At 42.4% G+C, this 15450-nt stretch overlaps 1 protein-coding gene across 51 annotated transcripts in view; it reads left to right on the top strand.

Moving 5' to 3' along the window:
* Depdc5 (DEP domain containing 5, GATOR1 subcomplex subunit) overlaps positions 1-15450 on the top strand; it is a 130124-nt gene that overhangs the window by 3018 nt on the left and 111656 nt on the right. For 50 of the 51 annotated variants that reach the window (XM_087583262.1, XM_087583251.1, XM_087583260.1 and 47 more), the window contains 5 exons: positions 1431-1518; positions 2236-2282; positions 7551-7636; positions 9084-9167; positions 10409-10458. In XM_087583262.1, the coding sequence (XP_087439388.1) occupies positions 1431-1518; positions 2236-2282; positions 7551-7636; positions 9084-9167; positions 10409-10458 (355 nt within the window). 51 annotated transcript variants of the gene reach the window in all.

Below are 15450 nucleotides of genomic sequence, written 5' to 3'. Positions count from 1 at the left end.
GGATGAACTTTGTGGAGTATAATTATACTTGAAATCCACTTTTATTTTGAGGTGGGTGGATGGATGGATGGATGGATGGATGGATGGATGGGTTGATTGGTATGAAGGATTGGGTTTGTAGCCAGGGTCTCATGCATGCTAAGCATTTACTATATTGAGCTCTACCTTTACCCCAGGCCCTAGAGTTTAAAGGTTGTCTTGAGCCCTGTTTTGAACTAACAGTTAGAGTCTAGGCTATTTGGCTACATTTTATAACACATAAAAGATGGTGAGACTGTTTTAGACAGAAGGAACTCAGTAATGAGCTCTGGCTGTAATTTTACTGCTGTCTAACCTTTAGGCAAGTCAGTTTATCTCCCAGGTTATTTCCTGGCTCTTGATAGTGCTAAAGATTTATTATGAGGATCTAATTAAGGCAGCGTTTAAGGGATTTCTTTGAATATTGCATAAATGTGAGTACTCTGTCCTCGATTCTTTCCATCAGATGTATACTGGATTCACAGCATTTTAGAGAGTAAAGGATGTGCCAGAGGCACAATTTCCCAGACCATGGGCTGCTTTTCCCATGGGCGTAGTAGGATAGCAGAGAGAGTGTGTTATTGGAGATGGTCCCTGAGCCCTTTCCAGCGTACCCATTTACTGTTGCGGCCCTAGACACTTGTGCAGTTTTCTTTTTTTTTTTCTTTTGAGCTGAGGATGGAAACCAGCTTGCTAGGCAAGTACTTTATCACTGAGTTACATCCCCAGCCCTATGCAAATCCTTTAGTTCTAAAACTGGATTCAAAATGGACCCTCAGGGAAAAGGCAGAACATCTGCTTACGCATGTGTGAGCCCTTGCTTAAGTTCCAGCCTTAGTACTTTAAAAATAGGAAAACAAGCAATCAAAACAAATGGGGGCTAGTGAGATGGCTCAGTGGGTAAGAACACTGGTTCTCAAACCCTTTAACCTGAGTTCAATCCCTAGGCCTTATATGATGGAGAGAGAAGACTGACATCTGCAAATTATTCTCTGACCTACACACACACACACACACACACACACACACACACACACACACAAACAGAACTTCAATTATGACAACAAAAGTAAAAATAAATGTTGGGCATGGTGCAGCTTGCCCTGTGGTCCCAGCCGTCTGGGGTGGAGACGGGAAGAGGAAAGAGTTCCGAACCACGTTGTATGATGTTACCTTGAGAGAGACACCTTTGTTAGTCAAGAAGGTAAGAATAGGGCCAGAGCTCGTCTGTGAGGTCCAGTAGTAATACCGACATGATGGGGTGCCCTTTGTTTTCTCTCTGATGCTTTTATTTTTTAGAGGGTATACGCTAGTGTTTCAGCCCAACGCTGTATACATGCTAAGCCTATACTCAACTACTGAGCTATACTCCAGCCCTGTTGCTTTCTAAAAGTCACTAAATTGTCTTTCAGATGATGAGCTGGTCGTGAACCCTAAAGTCTTTCCTCACATCAAACTTGGAGACATTGTGGAGATCGCTCACCCCAATGATGAATACAGGTGAGCAATTCAAGGGCGAAAGGAACTAGGCACCTTGCTGACTTCAAATACTGTTTCAGGATAGTCAGAGCCACGTAGTAAGGTCCTAGCTCAAAAAACAAAACCAAAAATGCTCATATCTAGGACTGAAGAAATGGCTCAGCTGAGAGGACCTGAGTTGGGTTCCCAGTACCCACGTGTCCTGTCACAACCATCTGTAATTCCAGTGCCGGGACATCTGATGCCCTCTTCTAGCCTCCATGGGCACCAGGCATGCCCCTGGTGCACAGACTTACATGCAGGGTAAAAACACACATACATAGAAAAAAATTTTAAAAAATTAAAGATTTTTTAAAATTATGCTTGTGCATGTGAGTTCAGGTGCCTTCAGATGGAGATTCCCTGCATCTGGAGTTATAGGCAGTTGTGAGCCTCTTGAGGTGAATCTTGAACACCAAACTTGAATTCTGTGAAAGAGAACAAGTGCCCTTAACTGCTGAGCCAGCTCTCCAGCCCCAAAAGCCATTTTTGTTTTAAAGTTGAAGGAAGAATCTGGATAGTTTTGTTGCTTTTGTTCGTTTCCTTCCAGGCCAAGTGCATTTCTTTGTTTCGAAGGGGATGTTCTGTGTTTGTGCTCTAAGTTACAATGTATACTACACTATTTGTTTGCTTTTTAACTGGAGGCAGAGAAAGCTTACCTCCTGCAGCGTCCCTCATCGTTGTTGCTTTCTCTTCCAGTCCTTTGCTTTTGCAAGTCAAGTCTCTTAAGGAAGATTTACAGAAAGGTGAGTATTACCTCTCTCTTTGAGGTTTTAGAGTTACTGTCTGAGAAACGTCAGAAACCTCTCTTTGTAATCTATCTCAGGGAATAAGTACCTAGCAGAAGGAGTTTCCTCTGTGAAAAAACACCACAGATAAGGCTTTTGGAGGTTGGAGATGGCCCCAGGAGCACTAGTTGATGTGTTTACTTTCTTCATTTATTTTTATAGCTGCTGAACTGTAACCTCCCCCATACCCCAAACAGATATAAAAAGTGCCAAAGATCCTCATTGATAGCGTGTCGTAGGCATCGAAGAAACTAGACTTAGAGCCAGAAGAAGTAATTTGAACATGGGAAGCTTTATATTTAACTCCAAAATAACAACAACAGTAATAATAATAATAGTGATGATGATGGTGATTTTTTTTTTTTTTTTGAGCTGAGGACTGAACCCAGGGCCTTGCGCTTGCTAAGCAAGCACTCTACCACTGAGCTAAATCCCCAACCCCAATGGTGAATTTTCTAAATAAGTTTTTCACAAAATATTTAAGTGTTTTCCTGGATAAGTATGTGGTCAATATCCAGTTTGGATAGATAGGTATTTGTACTTTCTTGCTGTCTTTTTCAAAGAGTGGAAAAGTTGCATGCAAATCAGAAAGTACCAAGGAATTTTATTCATAAAAAGAAAATGAAGGTAGACGAGTTGCAAAAGCCTGAGCAAGCCCAGGCCTCTGAGTGCCGGGCACTTCCCAGGCTTCCCTGTGAGGTCTCCTAGGAGAGCAGTGTGGGTAGTTTTCTGTTTTGAGTGTTAGGCTTGGGTTATAAAACTGCTCACTGCTCATGTCTCCGGCATGTTGTATCTGATTTTAATCACGTGTGTGCCCACTCATACATAGATGCACAGGGATAAGTGGGGTATTTCCTCTAAAACTCTACTCATAGGACAGTCTGCCCACTGTGCTCTCAGACCCTGCCTCAGCAAAGGGGAGGGGCCGAGAGATGGAGCCCAGTCACTGCCTGCCCAGCCTGCTGAGAGAACTGGGTTCCATCTATGTCTGGAAGTCCATCAAACAGCTGTGACGTGCAGGCCCTGACTCTGTCTCAAAATAAGAAAGGAGACCCTTGTATGGTGGTGCATGCCTTTAAACCCAGCACGCCGGAGGCAGAGAGGCAGGTGGATCTCTATTAGTTCAAGACCATCCTGGTCTATGTAGTGAGTTTCTGTTCAAGAAGAGCCACCTAAGCAAATAAAGTATTTATTGTGTGTTTTAATGTCTTTTTTTTTTTTTTTTTTTTTTTAAAGATTTATTTATTTACTATATGTAAGTACACTGTAGCTGTCTTCAGACACACCAGAAGAGGGCATCGGATCTCATTACAGATGGTTGTGAGCCACCATGTGGTTGCTGGGGATTGAACTCAGGACCTCTGGAAGAGCAGTCGGAGCTCTTAACCGCTGAGCCATCTCTCCTGCCCCGTGTTTTAATGTCTTAAACATTATTTTTTTTATTTATTTTGTTCTTTTGAGACAGGGTTTCCTTGTGTAGCCTAGGCTGTCCTGGAACTCACAGAGATTTGCCACTTCTGCCTCCCAATCACTGGGATTAAAGGCCTGCACCATTACTGCCCAGCTATTATTATTTTAGAACCTTTGTAAATAAATGAAAACACCATGCACCAAAAGTAACTAGATTTACAATCTGTATAACTCAGTAAACCTCTATGCAGTTAGAATAGGCGTTTGGAAGGGATGCTGGGGAGTGTCATATTAAATTTTACACGCTTATTACCAAATATGTTTTATGTAGTGTTTGTTTATGGGGAGGCAGGCCCTTCAAGTCTCCCCTTTATATAGCATGTCCATTGGTGTGACATTCTTTAGGTCTCTTTAGGCAGCCACTTGATAGTGGGAGCCTTTCTGACATATCCATATGACAATCTCACAACAAACTTGCTGTTCTTCTAGCTCTCAGTCTTTCTGTTCACTCTTTGACAGTGGTCCCAGAGCCTTGGGTGAGTAGCTGTGAATAGATGCATCGGTTGGGACTGAGCATAACACAATCTCTTTTTGTTCTCCGAATTCCGCATTTTGATCAATTGTGGGTCTATGTAATGCTGTCTTTATCTGAAGACATAGTCAGACCCCGTCTCCTATATTTACTTACATAAGTTAAGTGCGTGGACACACAACAGGCAAGGATGCATGTGTGGAAGTCAGAAGACAACTTCAGGGATCAATTCTCCCATTCTACCATGTGGTTCCCAAGGATTGAACCTAAGTTGTCAGGCTTGGTGGCAAGTGCCTTTTCCACTGGCCTACCTTGCCACGGAAATAATGGGTTTTATTGTGACATTTCTATACATGAACATAATGTATTTCTATCAAATTCCTTCCTCATATCCTCTCTTGTTTCTCACATCTGGTTATTCCCTCCTCCTCCACAGCAGCTCCACTACTGCTCCAGCTCTTTGTCTTTGTGTGTGAGTGACCCAGTAAAATTTACTGTTTGCAGGGGCACAGGCACCTTACACTGGACACACCACTGGAGGAATGTCTTTTCTTCACTCCTCAGCCTTTAACTGTGTATAAATCCACAAGGATGGCTGGGGCCTTATGAGTCTCTCCTTTCGTGACAGAGCAGGGACAGGCCTGATCTTATGTAATCACAGCTGCCTCGAGTTAGACAATGGCGTTGTCATCACATCCAGAAGTTAGCATCCCACACTCTTCTTCCCACTTCTGTGGCTCTTACATTCTCTCTGCCCCTTCTCCTGTGTTGTTATGTTCCCTGAGCCTTGAGGCCAGACGTACAACCCATCACTTATTCTCAGCATGTTGACTAGTTGTGGATCTGCAGTCATTGCTGACCAATGCAGAAAGAAGCTATTCTGGTCAAAGCTGATAGCAAAACTAATCTATGGGCATAAACATAGTTTTTTGGGCAGTTCCAGTGGTATATGCTTTTAATTCTAGGGAAGGCAAGAGATCCCTGTGAGTTAAGATCAGCCTGGCCTACAGAGTAAAGGTCTAGGGCAATTTAGAATTACATAGTGAGACTCTTTCCAAAATCAAAATAATGAATAAGTAAAAACATGCTAATTTAGAAAGTAGTTTGAATCTGTGGCTTTGCAAATGCACTCGTTCTCCTCTGAGGAGAGTGCTTGGATGAGACAAGTCAGTTTGGAAGGCACGTTGTATCCATGTACTCAGCTGCAGCAGTAGTTTCCACACTACTGCTTATGATCTCTCCAACCACAGGCCGTTGCTCAGGTTTACAGCACTGGAAATGGATCTCCTCCCACTGCTGTGTCAGAGTCATCCATAGCAGACTGCTCCTATTGCACCACTGGACTCATCCTGCTTGGCTGGTTTGTGCTGTTGGGTGTAGGATCTGTAGCCCAGTAAGACAGTTGAGGATGTCTTCCATCACCACGAGGGCTAATTAGCAAGGACAGCTTCCAGCTCATTCCTAAGCTTGATATTTCTGTGCTCCTTACCAAGGCACATGGCACCTTCAAAAATAAGGTTTTGTCATCTGATTTTAGTGAGCAACCGATGGCAACGGCAACGGCAACGGCATGTATTGTTTTGAGACTCTCTGGAGTCTTCCATGACCAACAACTTTAAGGGGAGATTTGAATTTTTCTTATGTTGCCCCTCCCACCCTAACCCTGGTCTCTGTGCATACTAAACTGAGTTGTATTCCTAGCCTGTCTGTCTGTCTGTCTGTCTACCGTCCTATTGATCTATCTGTCTAAGGCTGGCCCGGTACTTGCTGACCTCTACCTGTCTGCCTCCCAAGTGCTAGAATTAAAGGCTATACCACCACACCTAGCTCAAATTGTTTTGGTAGGTTTTTTTTTTTTTTAGTGTTTTTTTTTTTTTATATTTTAATTAACAACTTCTTTGGTTTGTTTGTGGTAATAAGGTTCCATGGTCCAGGATGAACCTGCTATATAGCTAGGATGACTTTGAGTTTCTGATCCTCCGTCCTCCACCTCCAGAGTGCTGCAGTCAAAGGCACTTACTACTCTCTGTTTTCTGTAGCTCAGGCTGACCTCAAACTCAGTGTCTAATCAGGCCAGCTTCTGACTCATAACAATTCTTGTAATAAAGAATCATTCCAAGTAATAATAAGATATTTGTGTGTGTGTGTGTGTGTGTGTCTGTGTCTGTGTGTCTGTCTGTGAGCGTGTGTGTCCCTGTGGGCCTGTGTTGTGTTGTTTGTGGGTGTTGTAATGTGCATGTGGGCTCACCCATGTCTGTATGAATAGAGGTTAGGAGTTGATGCCAGGTGTCGTCTTCTGTTTTCCTCCACCTTTGTTTGTGAAGGTATTTTTGTTTTGTTTTTGAGAAAGGGTCTCACTGTGTGGTAGTAAATGTACTATCGTGAAACTCACTATATCGACTAGGCTGGCCTTGAGCTCACAGAGATCCAGCTGCCTTTGCCTCCTGAGTGCTGGGATCAAGGGCACATGCCACTACTGCCTGGCAAGACAGAGTCTTTGATGAACTCGGAGTTTGCTGTTTTGGCTAGGCTAACTGGCCACACGTCCAAGGATCCACTAGTTTCTGAACCCCCGTTGCTAGGGAGCAGGTGTGTACGTACAGCTGTGCTTACCTTTTACGTGGGCGGTGAAGATTGGAGTTCAGGTGTCATGCTCACGGAACAGCACTTTACTGACAACAGTCTTACGAGTCCCCCAAGTGCTTGTCTTTCTCCCCCATCTCTTCCCCTTTCTCCACCCCCGTCTCTCTCATTTTCTCCCTTCTTCCCTCTATGTACAAACCCAGGGACTCATACATACTAAGCTTTTGTGCAGTCACTGTGTTTAGATTTCTCTATTTGAGTATGGATGTTTTGCCTGTATGCAAGTATGTGTACCATGCATGCGCCTGTTGGAACCCCTGAAACTGGGGTTACCATGGTCGTGAACCACTGTAGGGTGCTATGAGCCTAACCCAGGACCTCTGCAAGGACAACAGCTTCTTAACTGCTGAACCATCTCTCCGTCTCCAGCTCTCTTTTTTGAGGCAGAGGCTGGTTAGGTAGCCTAGTCTGCCTTTTCAGTTTTCCTGCCTCAGCCTCCCAAATGCTGGAATTACAGGTGTTTACTATGATTTTAAATCAAGTGTTGGCTTTTGGACTGTTTCATTTGTAAAGTACAGAACTGTTTAAAATTTGATCTCCTAGAAGACAGAGAAATAGCAAATGATCAGTTATATTAATTATTGTGTATGTGATGACTTCAGAATGTGTTAACTAATCCAGATTCCCTCCTCCCCCTTCAGAAACTATCAGTGTGGACCAGACTGTGACACAAGTATTCCGGCTAAGACCTTATCAAGATGTCTATGTAAACGTTGTAGACCCCAAGGCAAGTCTTTGCTGGGTATTTTTATATCTTTTTATAGTGATTAGCACCTATCCTCAAAGGTTAGGACACTATGGAAATGAGTTACTTAAGTATAGTGTTAGATTGTTAAATATATAGCCATATCTAGGTCATTTAGATACAAATGGTACATAGGCTGCTTTTTTTTTTTCTTTTCTTTTCTTTTCTTTTCTTTTTTTTTGGAGCTGGGGACTGAACCCAGGGCCTTGTGCTTGCTAGGTAAGCGCTCTACCACCGAGCTAAATCCCCAACCCCACATAGACTGCTTTTAAGTCCTCAGTTGTCTTAGTCATATGAAAGGATGTATTTATAATTTTCTGTTAAATTGCTAATATTGTTATTTATTCTAGCCATTATTTTTATGTTTAATTATTTTTTAAAAAACATTTATCTTTTTTTTTAATCTATTTGGGTGTTTGCCTGTGTGTATGTTTGTGCTCCACATGGGTGCCTGGATCCCATAGAGGCCAGAAAAGGATGTTGGAGTTCCCCGAATCTTACAGTCAGTTTGAGTCAGCATGTGAATCTAGGAGTTGAATGCAGTCAGGGCCTCTGGGAGAGCAGTCAGTGCTCTTCATCGCTGAGCCATCTCTCCAGTCCTTCATACTTATTTTCTTTAAATGGTTAATCCTCATTTTTAGGCAGAGTTTTGCTGTTTAACCCAGCTGACATGGAACTAAGTATAAGCCCAGGCTGGCCTTGAACTGGCAACAGCCCTTTCGCAGCTTTCTGGGAGTGTAAGATACATATATGTCTTTAAATTTTTCTTTCTTTCTTATTTTGTTTTTAGAACCAGGGTCTCACTATGTAGCTATGGCTGTCCTGGAACAATATGTCTGTTCTGTGTAGACCAGAAAGACCAGGGTTTGAACACAGAGCTCTGTCTTCCTCTGCCTTTCTAGTGCTGGGATTAGAGCCTGCGTTCCCATGCTCAGATTTGCATTTTTGTTTATTAAGTAATGCATGATAGGCAAAGTCATTGTCCATAGACTATTATATACAATCTATAGTGAAATAAAACAGACAGCGCAGTGTTACCTTTCAAGCCTAAAACAAAAGGCAAGGTTGCATGTATCTGTAGTTTGAGCTACCTGTGCTGAGGCCAGAAGGTTACTCGAGCTCAGCTGTGTGAGGGTAGCCTGGGCAACAAAGCAGGCAAACCCTTTGCCAGACATAGCAACAAAGGGACTGAAGCACACGTTAGTCCTCTGGTGTCCTTTTTCATGGGACAACTGTCGTAGGGTATGCTGTAGCATTGCCATGGGCACGGTTGAGTTGCTTTTGCTGTGGGAAATTCTCCCAGGTTCTGCTGTTGCCTGGGCTTCCAAAGGTTTTCTTTTTTGCATCTTTTTTTATAATATATATGGACGTTATATTTTGACTATAAAGTATGGCAAAACAATACAGATATGTGGTTATTCTCTTTCAGGATGTGACTCTTGACCTAGTGGAATTGACTTTTAAGGATCAGTATATAGGCCGGGGGGATATGTGGCGACTAAAGAAAAGTTTGGTAAGATACAGTTTTTTATTAAAAAAAATAGTATGTTGTCTTTTCTATGACAAATTGTCCTCACTTAACCATATAAATTTAGAGCCATCAAAATAAGTTAAATTCTAGCATCTGCAGCTAATTTCTGTAAACATTTGGCTGTATTGTTATCCATTTCTTTCTTACTTATTTTATTGTACATACGTGGCCGTTTTGCCTGCATGCCCATGTTTACTGCATGCATGCCAAGTACTTTCACCGGTCAGAAGAGGATGTTGGCTCTTCTAGTACAGGAGTGACAGAGCCCCACCCCCCAACCCCATTTTTGAGAATGGTCCCTATACGAAGACTTGGCTGGTCTGGAACTTGCTGTGTAAATCAGGCTGGCCTCGAACTCCTCCTCAGTGATGGGATTAAAGTCATGTTCCATCACACCCACCTATTGATTTATCTTTAATGAACCTTTAACATTTAAAATGCCAAGTCCTGAAAACTCTTTACTGTAGGTTTTGCATATTATGAAGGAACAAATGATATGTAGAATTCCTACCCGGAATATATTTTCAGCGTAAAGTCAAACAACCAAACCCTGTACTGGGCTAAGAACGCAGACCGATGGAGAGCCTTGCTCATGTATGTGAGGCCTTAGGTTCAGTTCCCAGCACCAAATGTAAACAAGCACACACACAAACAATAAATAAGTGGAAATTAGGCTTTCCTTTTTTTTAATTGAGTGAAAGGAGTTTCTGTTTCTTTTAGCTCTCTCACTGGTAGTTCACCTTGAGGCCTTTGGTTTCACCTCTGGCACTGAAAAACTATTCAAAAGCGTAAAGATAATTCATACAGCATTTAGTATATGAATGTAGAGGTCTGTGCAAGCATTCATGAGTATCAGTGGACTTCTCCGGCGGCGCTTACTGTCTGCCCGAGCTTCACTGCTGTGGGACTTGCTGCAGTCTCGAGCCATCATCTGTCCAGCCTCTCCCCTGTGTGGTAAAGCTGTCGTCACTGCCTTGCTGACTGGACTTCGCTGTTTAAGAAAGATTGTTTCGTTTTATTTTTTTCTGAGACATGGTCTCCGTGTAGCCCTGGCTGTCCTGGGACTTGCCCTGCCCTGCCTTCTGAATCCTGGGGCTAAAGGCATATATCACAACACCCTGCTATTTTGTTGTTGTTGCTTTTGGAGAAGATTTTAAAGCCAGGAGCCTTTCTGTGTGACTTTCCTGATGGCTTGAGTCCTTTCTTTTTCTCTTGTCCCATAGGTGAGCACCTGTGCCTATATCACCCAGAAAGTGGAATTTGCTGGCATCAGGTAGGTATCGTGGCATTCCGGACTCACTGGGTAGTAAGCAGGAGTAGGATCTAGTGCAGCCAGTCAGCTGGGTAAGGTGCTCCAGGCATGTGGGTCTCCATACAGGAGACCGCACCGCACCGCACCAGTGTTTCAGATGTTAGACCGCTGTGATGTGAACGAAGAAGTGCAGAATATGTGGTGGCAGTTTTAGGATTGCTTTCTGGGTTTGCTCTTTGGAATTCTGAGACCTATCTCTTGTAACCAGGCTGTCCTCAGTGATGCCAACACTGGCTCTTTGCTCTGGTTTTTAGAAGATGGTGTTTTTCTGTGTAACAGCCCTGGCTGTCCTGGAGTTTGCTTTGTGGACCAGGCTAGCATTGAATTTACAAAGGTCAGAGAACCTAGGATTAAGAGCATATGCCCCCATACCCGGCTTGCCAATCCTGGCTTGTAACTCCTCAGCCTTCCCCGTTGACCTCTCCAGGGCAGGCGCATGCCCCCACACCTGGCCACTTTCAGAATTACCATGAGAAGTGGCTGAAGTTACTGTAAGAAGAGGTGCAAATTACATATTTTAGAGCTGAAACTACTTTATGCTGCCGTATTTAATCACACCTGGTTTTATAGGCTACTTACTTACAGCAATAACAATAACAATAACAATAACCAGCACAGTAGCTGTGAGGTGCTCCCTTTCTAATGGGATTGCCTCCTCACTATCACTGCATTTAAAGTGGTTTCCATATTTTAGCAAAGGGACTTTTCTAAATCCCTCCATTTTTTTAGTGCTAGAGATGGAGCCCAGGGCCTCATGTATACCAGTCAGTCAAGCACTCTACCACTGGGCCACAACCCTAGCTCTGAAACTGCCCCCGTTCTACCCACTGCCATTTTCTTCACTGTCCTTCACTGTGTTTTGTGCTGAGAATGGCCTCACAAATGCCAGGAAAGTACTCTGCCACAAAGCTACAGCTCCATATTTTTTAATACAGGGTCTCATGTCTCCCAGTACTGTAGGTTAATTTGGAATTCACTATGTAGCCTGTGCTGGCTATTTATAGCTTTGCGAATTTACAGCTGTAGTAAACATTATTGTAATGATTCCATAATATTCTGGGGTGGGTGTGTGTGTGTGTGTGTGTGTGTGTGTGTTTATTAGATATATTTCTTTACTTACATTTCAAATGTTATTCCCTTTCTCGGTTTCCTGTCCATAAGCCCCCCCATCCCCTCCCCCTTCCCTATGCCGGTATTCCCCCATCCATCCACCTTACTGCCCCTCCCGTATTCCCCTGCACTGGGGGTCCAACCTTGGTAGGACCAAGGGCTTCCCCTTCCACTGGTACCCCAGCAAGGCTATTCTCTGCTATGATATTCTGTTTTATGAACAAACCATAGTTTATTTTAATTAGTTGTCTTTAAAAGAAATTCTCTGTGTGAGTGTTTTTCCTGCATGTGTATGTCCACCACATGGACACCTCATGCTCACAGAGATCAGAAGAGAGTGACAAATCTCTTGGAACTGAGTTATGAATGGTTATGAGTGCTGGAACCTGAACCCAGGTCCTCTGTAAGAGGAACATTTGCCCTTCCTGAGCATCTCTCCAGCCTCACTTTGCTTGTTCAAAGATATGTAGTACAAAAGATGCTATATTAGCCATACTTAATAAGCTATCTCAACTCTTTTATTTCCAGATTATAGCTGTAATGGATTGTGGACTTCACTGATCTCAAATAGCTCACCAATAGGAAAGGGAGGCTTCTCAAAAGCAGAAAAACAAATGGTCAATAAATACTTGAAAAAATGTTCAACATCTTTAGTCATCAGAAAAACACAAATTAAAATTGTGGTAGAATGATTAACTGACTGGTAAGATACATGAGGACCTGGGCTCTGTCTCTAGCAATGAGAAAAAGGGAGGGATTTTGAAAAGTCCCTTTTACTAAAATATGGAAACCATTTAATTTGAAATTCTATATCAGAAAAACACAAATTAAAATTGCTTTGAGATTCTATATGTTAATCCTACTGGTCAAGAATAAGACTACTACTAAAAATTTTTTTGAGCCAATTTTGAAGCAAGATTTAATTAAATACTGTCCAGAAAGATAGACTCTAGCCAGATCCATTCCTGGGTTCTCAGGAAATGGCACGTGATGTTTTTCAGAGGCTTAAAAAGGGCAAACCACAGGGCTACCATATTTAATATCAGGTCCAGCCAGGGGCAAGCATATATTCTGATGTACTTCCTGCCTGTGCATTTCCCAACTATGTTGAATCAGAGGCAAGTGTACATCCTGACATATTTTCTGCCCACATGACCAAGCACTTCCAGTGCAGAGGTCAAACAAAGGGCAAACAGGAACTTACTCTTTTTTTTCTTTTTTCTTTTTCTTTTCTTTTTTTCGGAGCTGGGGACCAAACGCAGGGCCTTGCGCTTGCTAGGCAAGCGCTCTACCACTGAGCTAAATCCCCAACCCCAGGAACTTACTCTTAACTTTTTATTTATTTATTTATTTATTTATTTATTTATTTATTTATTAAATATGAGTACACTGTAGCTGTCGTCAGACATACCAGAAAAGGGCATCAGATCTCATTACAGATGGTTGTGAGCCACCATGTTGTTGCTGGGATTTGAACTCGGGATCTCTGGAAGAACAGTCAGTGCTCTCAACACTGAGCCATCTCTCCAGCCCCAAACATAACTCTTAACCAGCAAGATATATTTTTTCCTGTGTTGGTCTCCTCCTCATTAACTTGCAAAGGTGTTGTTCTTATTCCTGTTTTGGTCACACACTGTCATCCCACTCAGAATGGCTACTATCAACAAAACAAAAATAAAAAGTGCTGCTGAAGGGGTGGGAACTCTGATACACTGTTGGAGACAAGGCAAACTGGTACAGCCACCATGAAAGTCAATTTATCAGTGTAAATATCTGTATTCTGGCTGGACCTAGAAGGTCTTTGGATGTGATCCCTTCCCAGAGCAGCCATGTTGTTGGATTGAAATTCCCATACATCTTTCTCTTTTCTGTTTAAGGTAAAATTTATACCATTTCACTTTTATAACAGAAATAATTATTATTCCACAAACTGCCGATGATCCTTCATAACTAGTTCTGGTCATCTGTCCTTCACCAAAGGTCCGTTTTAGCATCTGAGTTTTCCAGTCTGCCAGTCTGATGAACGATCTGTCCTTTTTCAACCAGCTGGTTGATCTGTCCCCGTGTCAAGGCGTCAGCTTTCAGTGTCATCTGCACTGCTGGCTTCCTTCCTTGAGTCATGCCTTTCAAGTGGAAGCTTCTCTTATTCAGTTCAGATCTTTACCAATTTTGATGAAACCCATAGTCTTTCATCACCCGTGGGAACATGGACAAAACCATTACACATTCCCTGACTTCCATTCTAGTGTTAACATAGCTTTAAAGGTATACAGGCTGGTCTACTTCAGTACTTTTTTCTATAATCCAGTGTCTTTCAGCAGCTGTTGTTCCTGTCTCCCTGGCATTCAAAATATTTAAAGTTATTCAGTCTATTTCTGGGAATTCTTATTCTCTGTTTCTGTTTATCAAGGCACAATTAGATCTTTATAAATCCACACATAGCATTTTTAAAGATTTATTTATTGATTATATATAAGTACACTGTAGCTGTCTTCAGACACACCAGAAGAGGGCATCGGATCTCTTTACAGATGGTTGTGAGCCACCATGTGGTTGCTGGGAATTGAACTCAGGACCTCTGGAAGAGCAGTCAGTGCTCTTAACCGCTGAGCCATCTCTCCAGCCCCACACATAGCATTTTTTACATTTTAAACTCGACAGTTAGGCACTCCAATTCTATGCCTGGCTCCATATCAGTGAGTGACTTTTTTACCTATTTAAACGCAGAAACAATCAAGCCATATTACACAAGGTATCAATATAGTATTAGCTAAAATAGGTATCCGTCGTCTGAGAGTGAAGAGCTATTAATCTGGGCTCCCCATTGTTGCACTAGATCTCTTTCCCAGAGGTTCATAAGGCCTCTGGGAAATCTTCCTATTTCGCCTTCTGGTTTCACACATTTAATTTGTCTTACACTTTGTTTTACTTTGGAATAATGTTCCAACCTCAACAAACTGTAGTTAGCTTCTGAAGGGGCCAATGTCGATTCCAAGATTACCAAATCTTCAATTTAAATACCATTTAATTTTTATTTTAATTTTGGTCTCTGGTCATTGATAACAATTTGTCAAAAAACCTGTCTTCCAGTTCTTCCAAGTCCTCCTGTTCTTTCAGTTGGAGCTACCTGGCCTTTGACATAAGGAAACAGTGAAAGCTAAGACTGTCCACAGCTTTAAACTGCATCCCTTGAGGTCTTCATCTAATTCCTGGATGCACAATGAACCTTGAGATATTAGGCTACTTCTTCCTGAAACCATTCCTGTTGTCTTTGTGGGTAGTAATCCATGACTCCAGTGGGTGTTTTATAGCATTGAAGTTTGATGATAGTGTGAGGTTTTTACTTATGGCTAAGTCTAGGGCAGTTCTTCCTTCTGTAGTGTGCATTAGATCCCCACTACCTAGTTCAGTTTTCTCTAGTTGCTCTGTGGATTGCTGACAGGAAGTACCTGGTGCATATTGTTTATTGCCAAGGTACAAGCAAGCCCTTTAGAAGGTTTCCCCATGTTTAAAGGATTATCTCATAGAGAATTAGTTTCCCCACAGTAAGGTATCACCTCAGATATCTCTTTAGTCATTGGACTACCTACTCTTACCACACCTTCTACAAATCCTGGAAGGCTGAGGTCTTCTTGAGAAGTCTCTAGGAATCACTTGCCTATAATCCCTTTTATGACCTCATTTCCCACAGTTAAAACAGTGAACTTTTTTTTTAAAGATTTATTTATTTCGTGTGAGTACACTGTCACTGTCTTCAGACGTACTGGAAGAGGGCATTGGATCCCATTACAGATGGTTGTGATCCACCATGTGGTTGCTGGGAATTGAACTCAGGACCTCTGG

Source organism: Rattus norvegicus, chromosome 14 (assembly GCF_021556685.1).
Source record: "Rattus norvegicus strain SHRSP/BbbUtx chromosome 14, alternate assembly SHRSP_T2T, whole genome shotgun sequence".
In the NCBI taxonomy this organism is placed as follows: Eukaryota; Metazoa; Chordata; class Mammalia; order Rodentia; family Muridae; genus Rattus; species Rattus norvegicus.
Note: the sequence above shows the minus strand (reverse complement) of the source record. Positions and strands in the feature narration are given on the sequence as shown.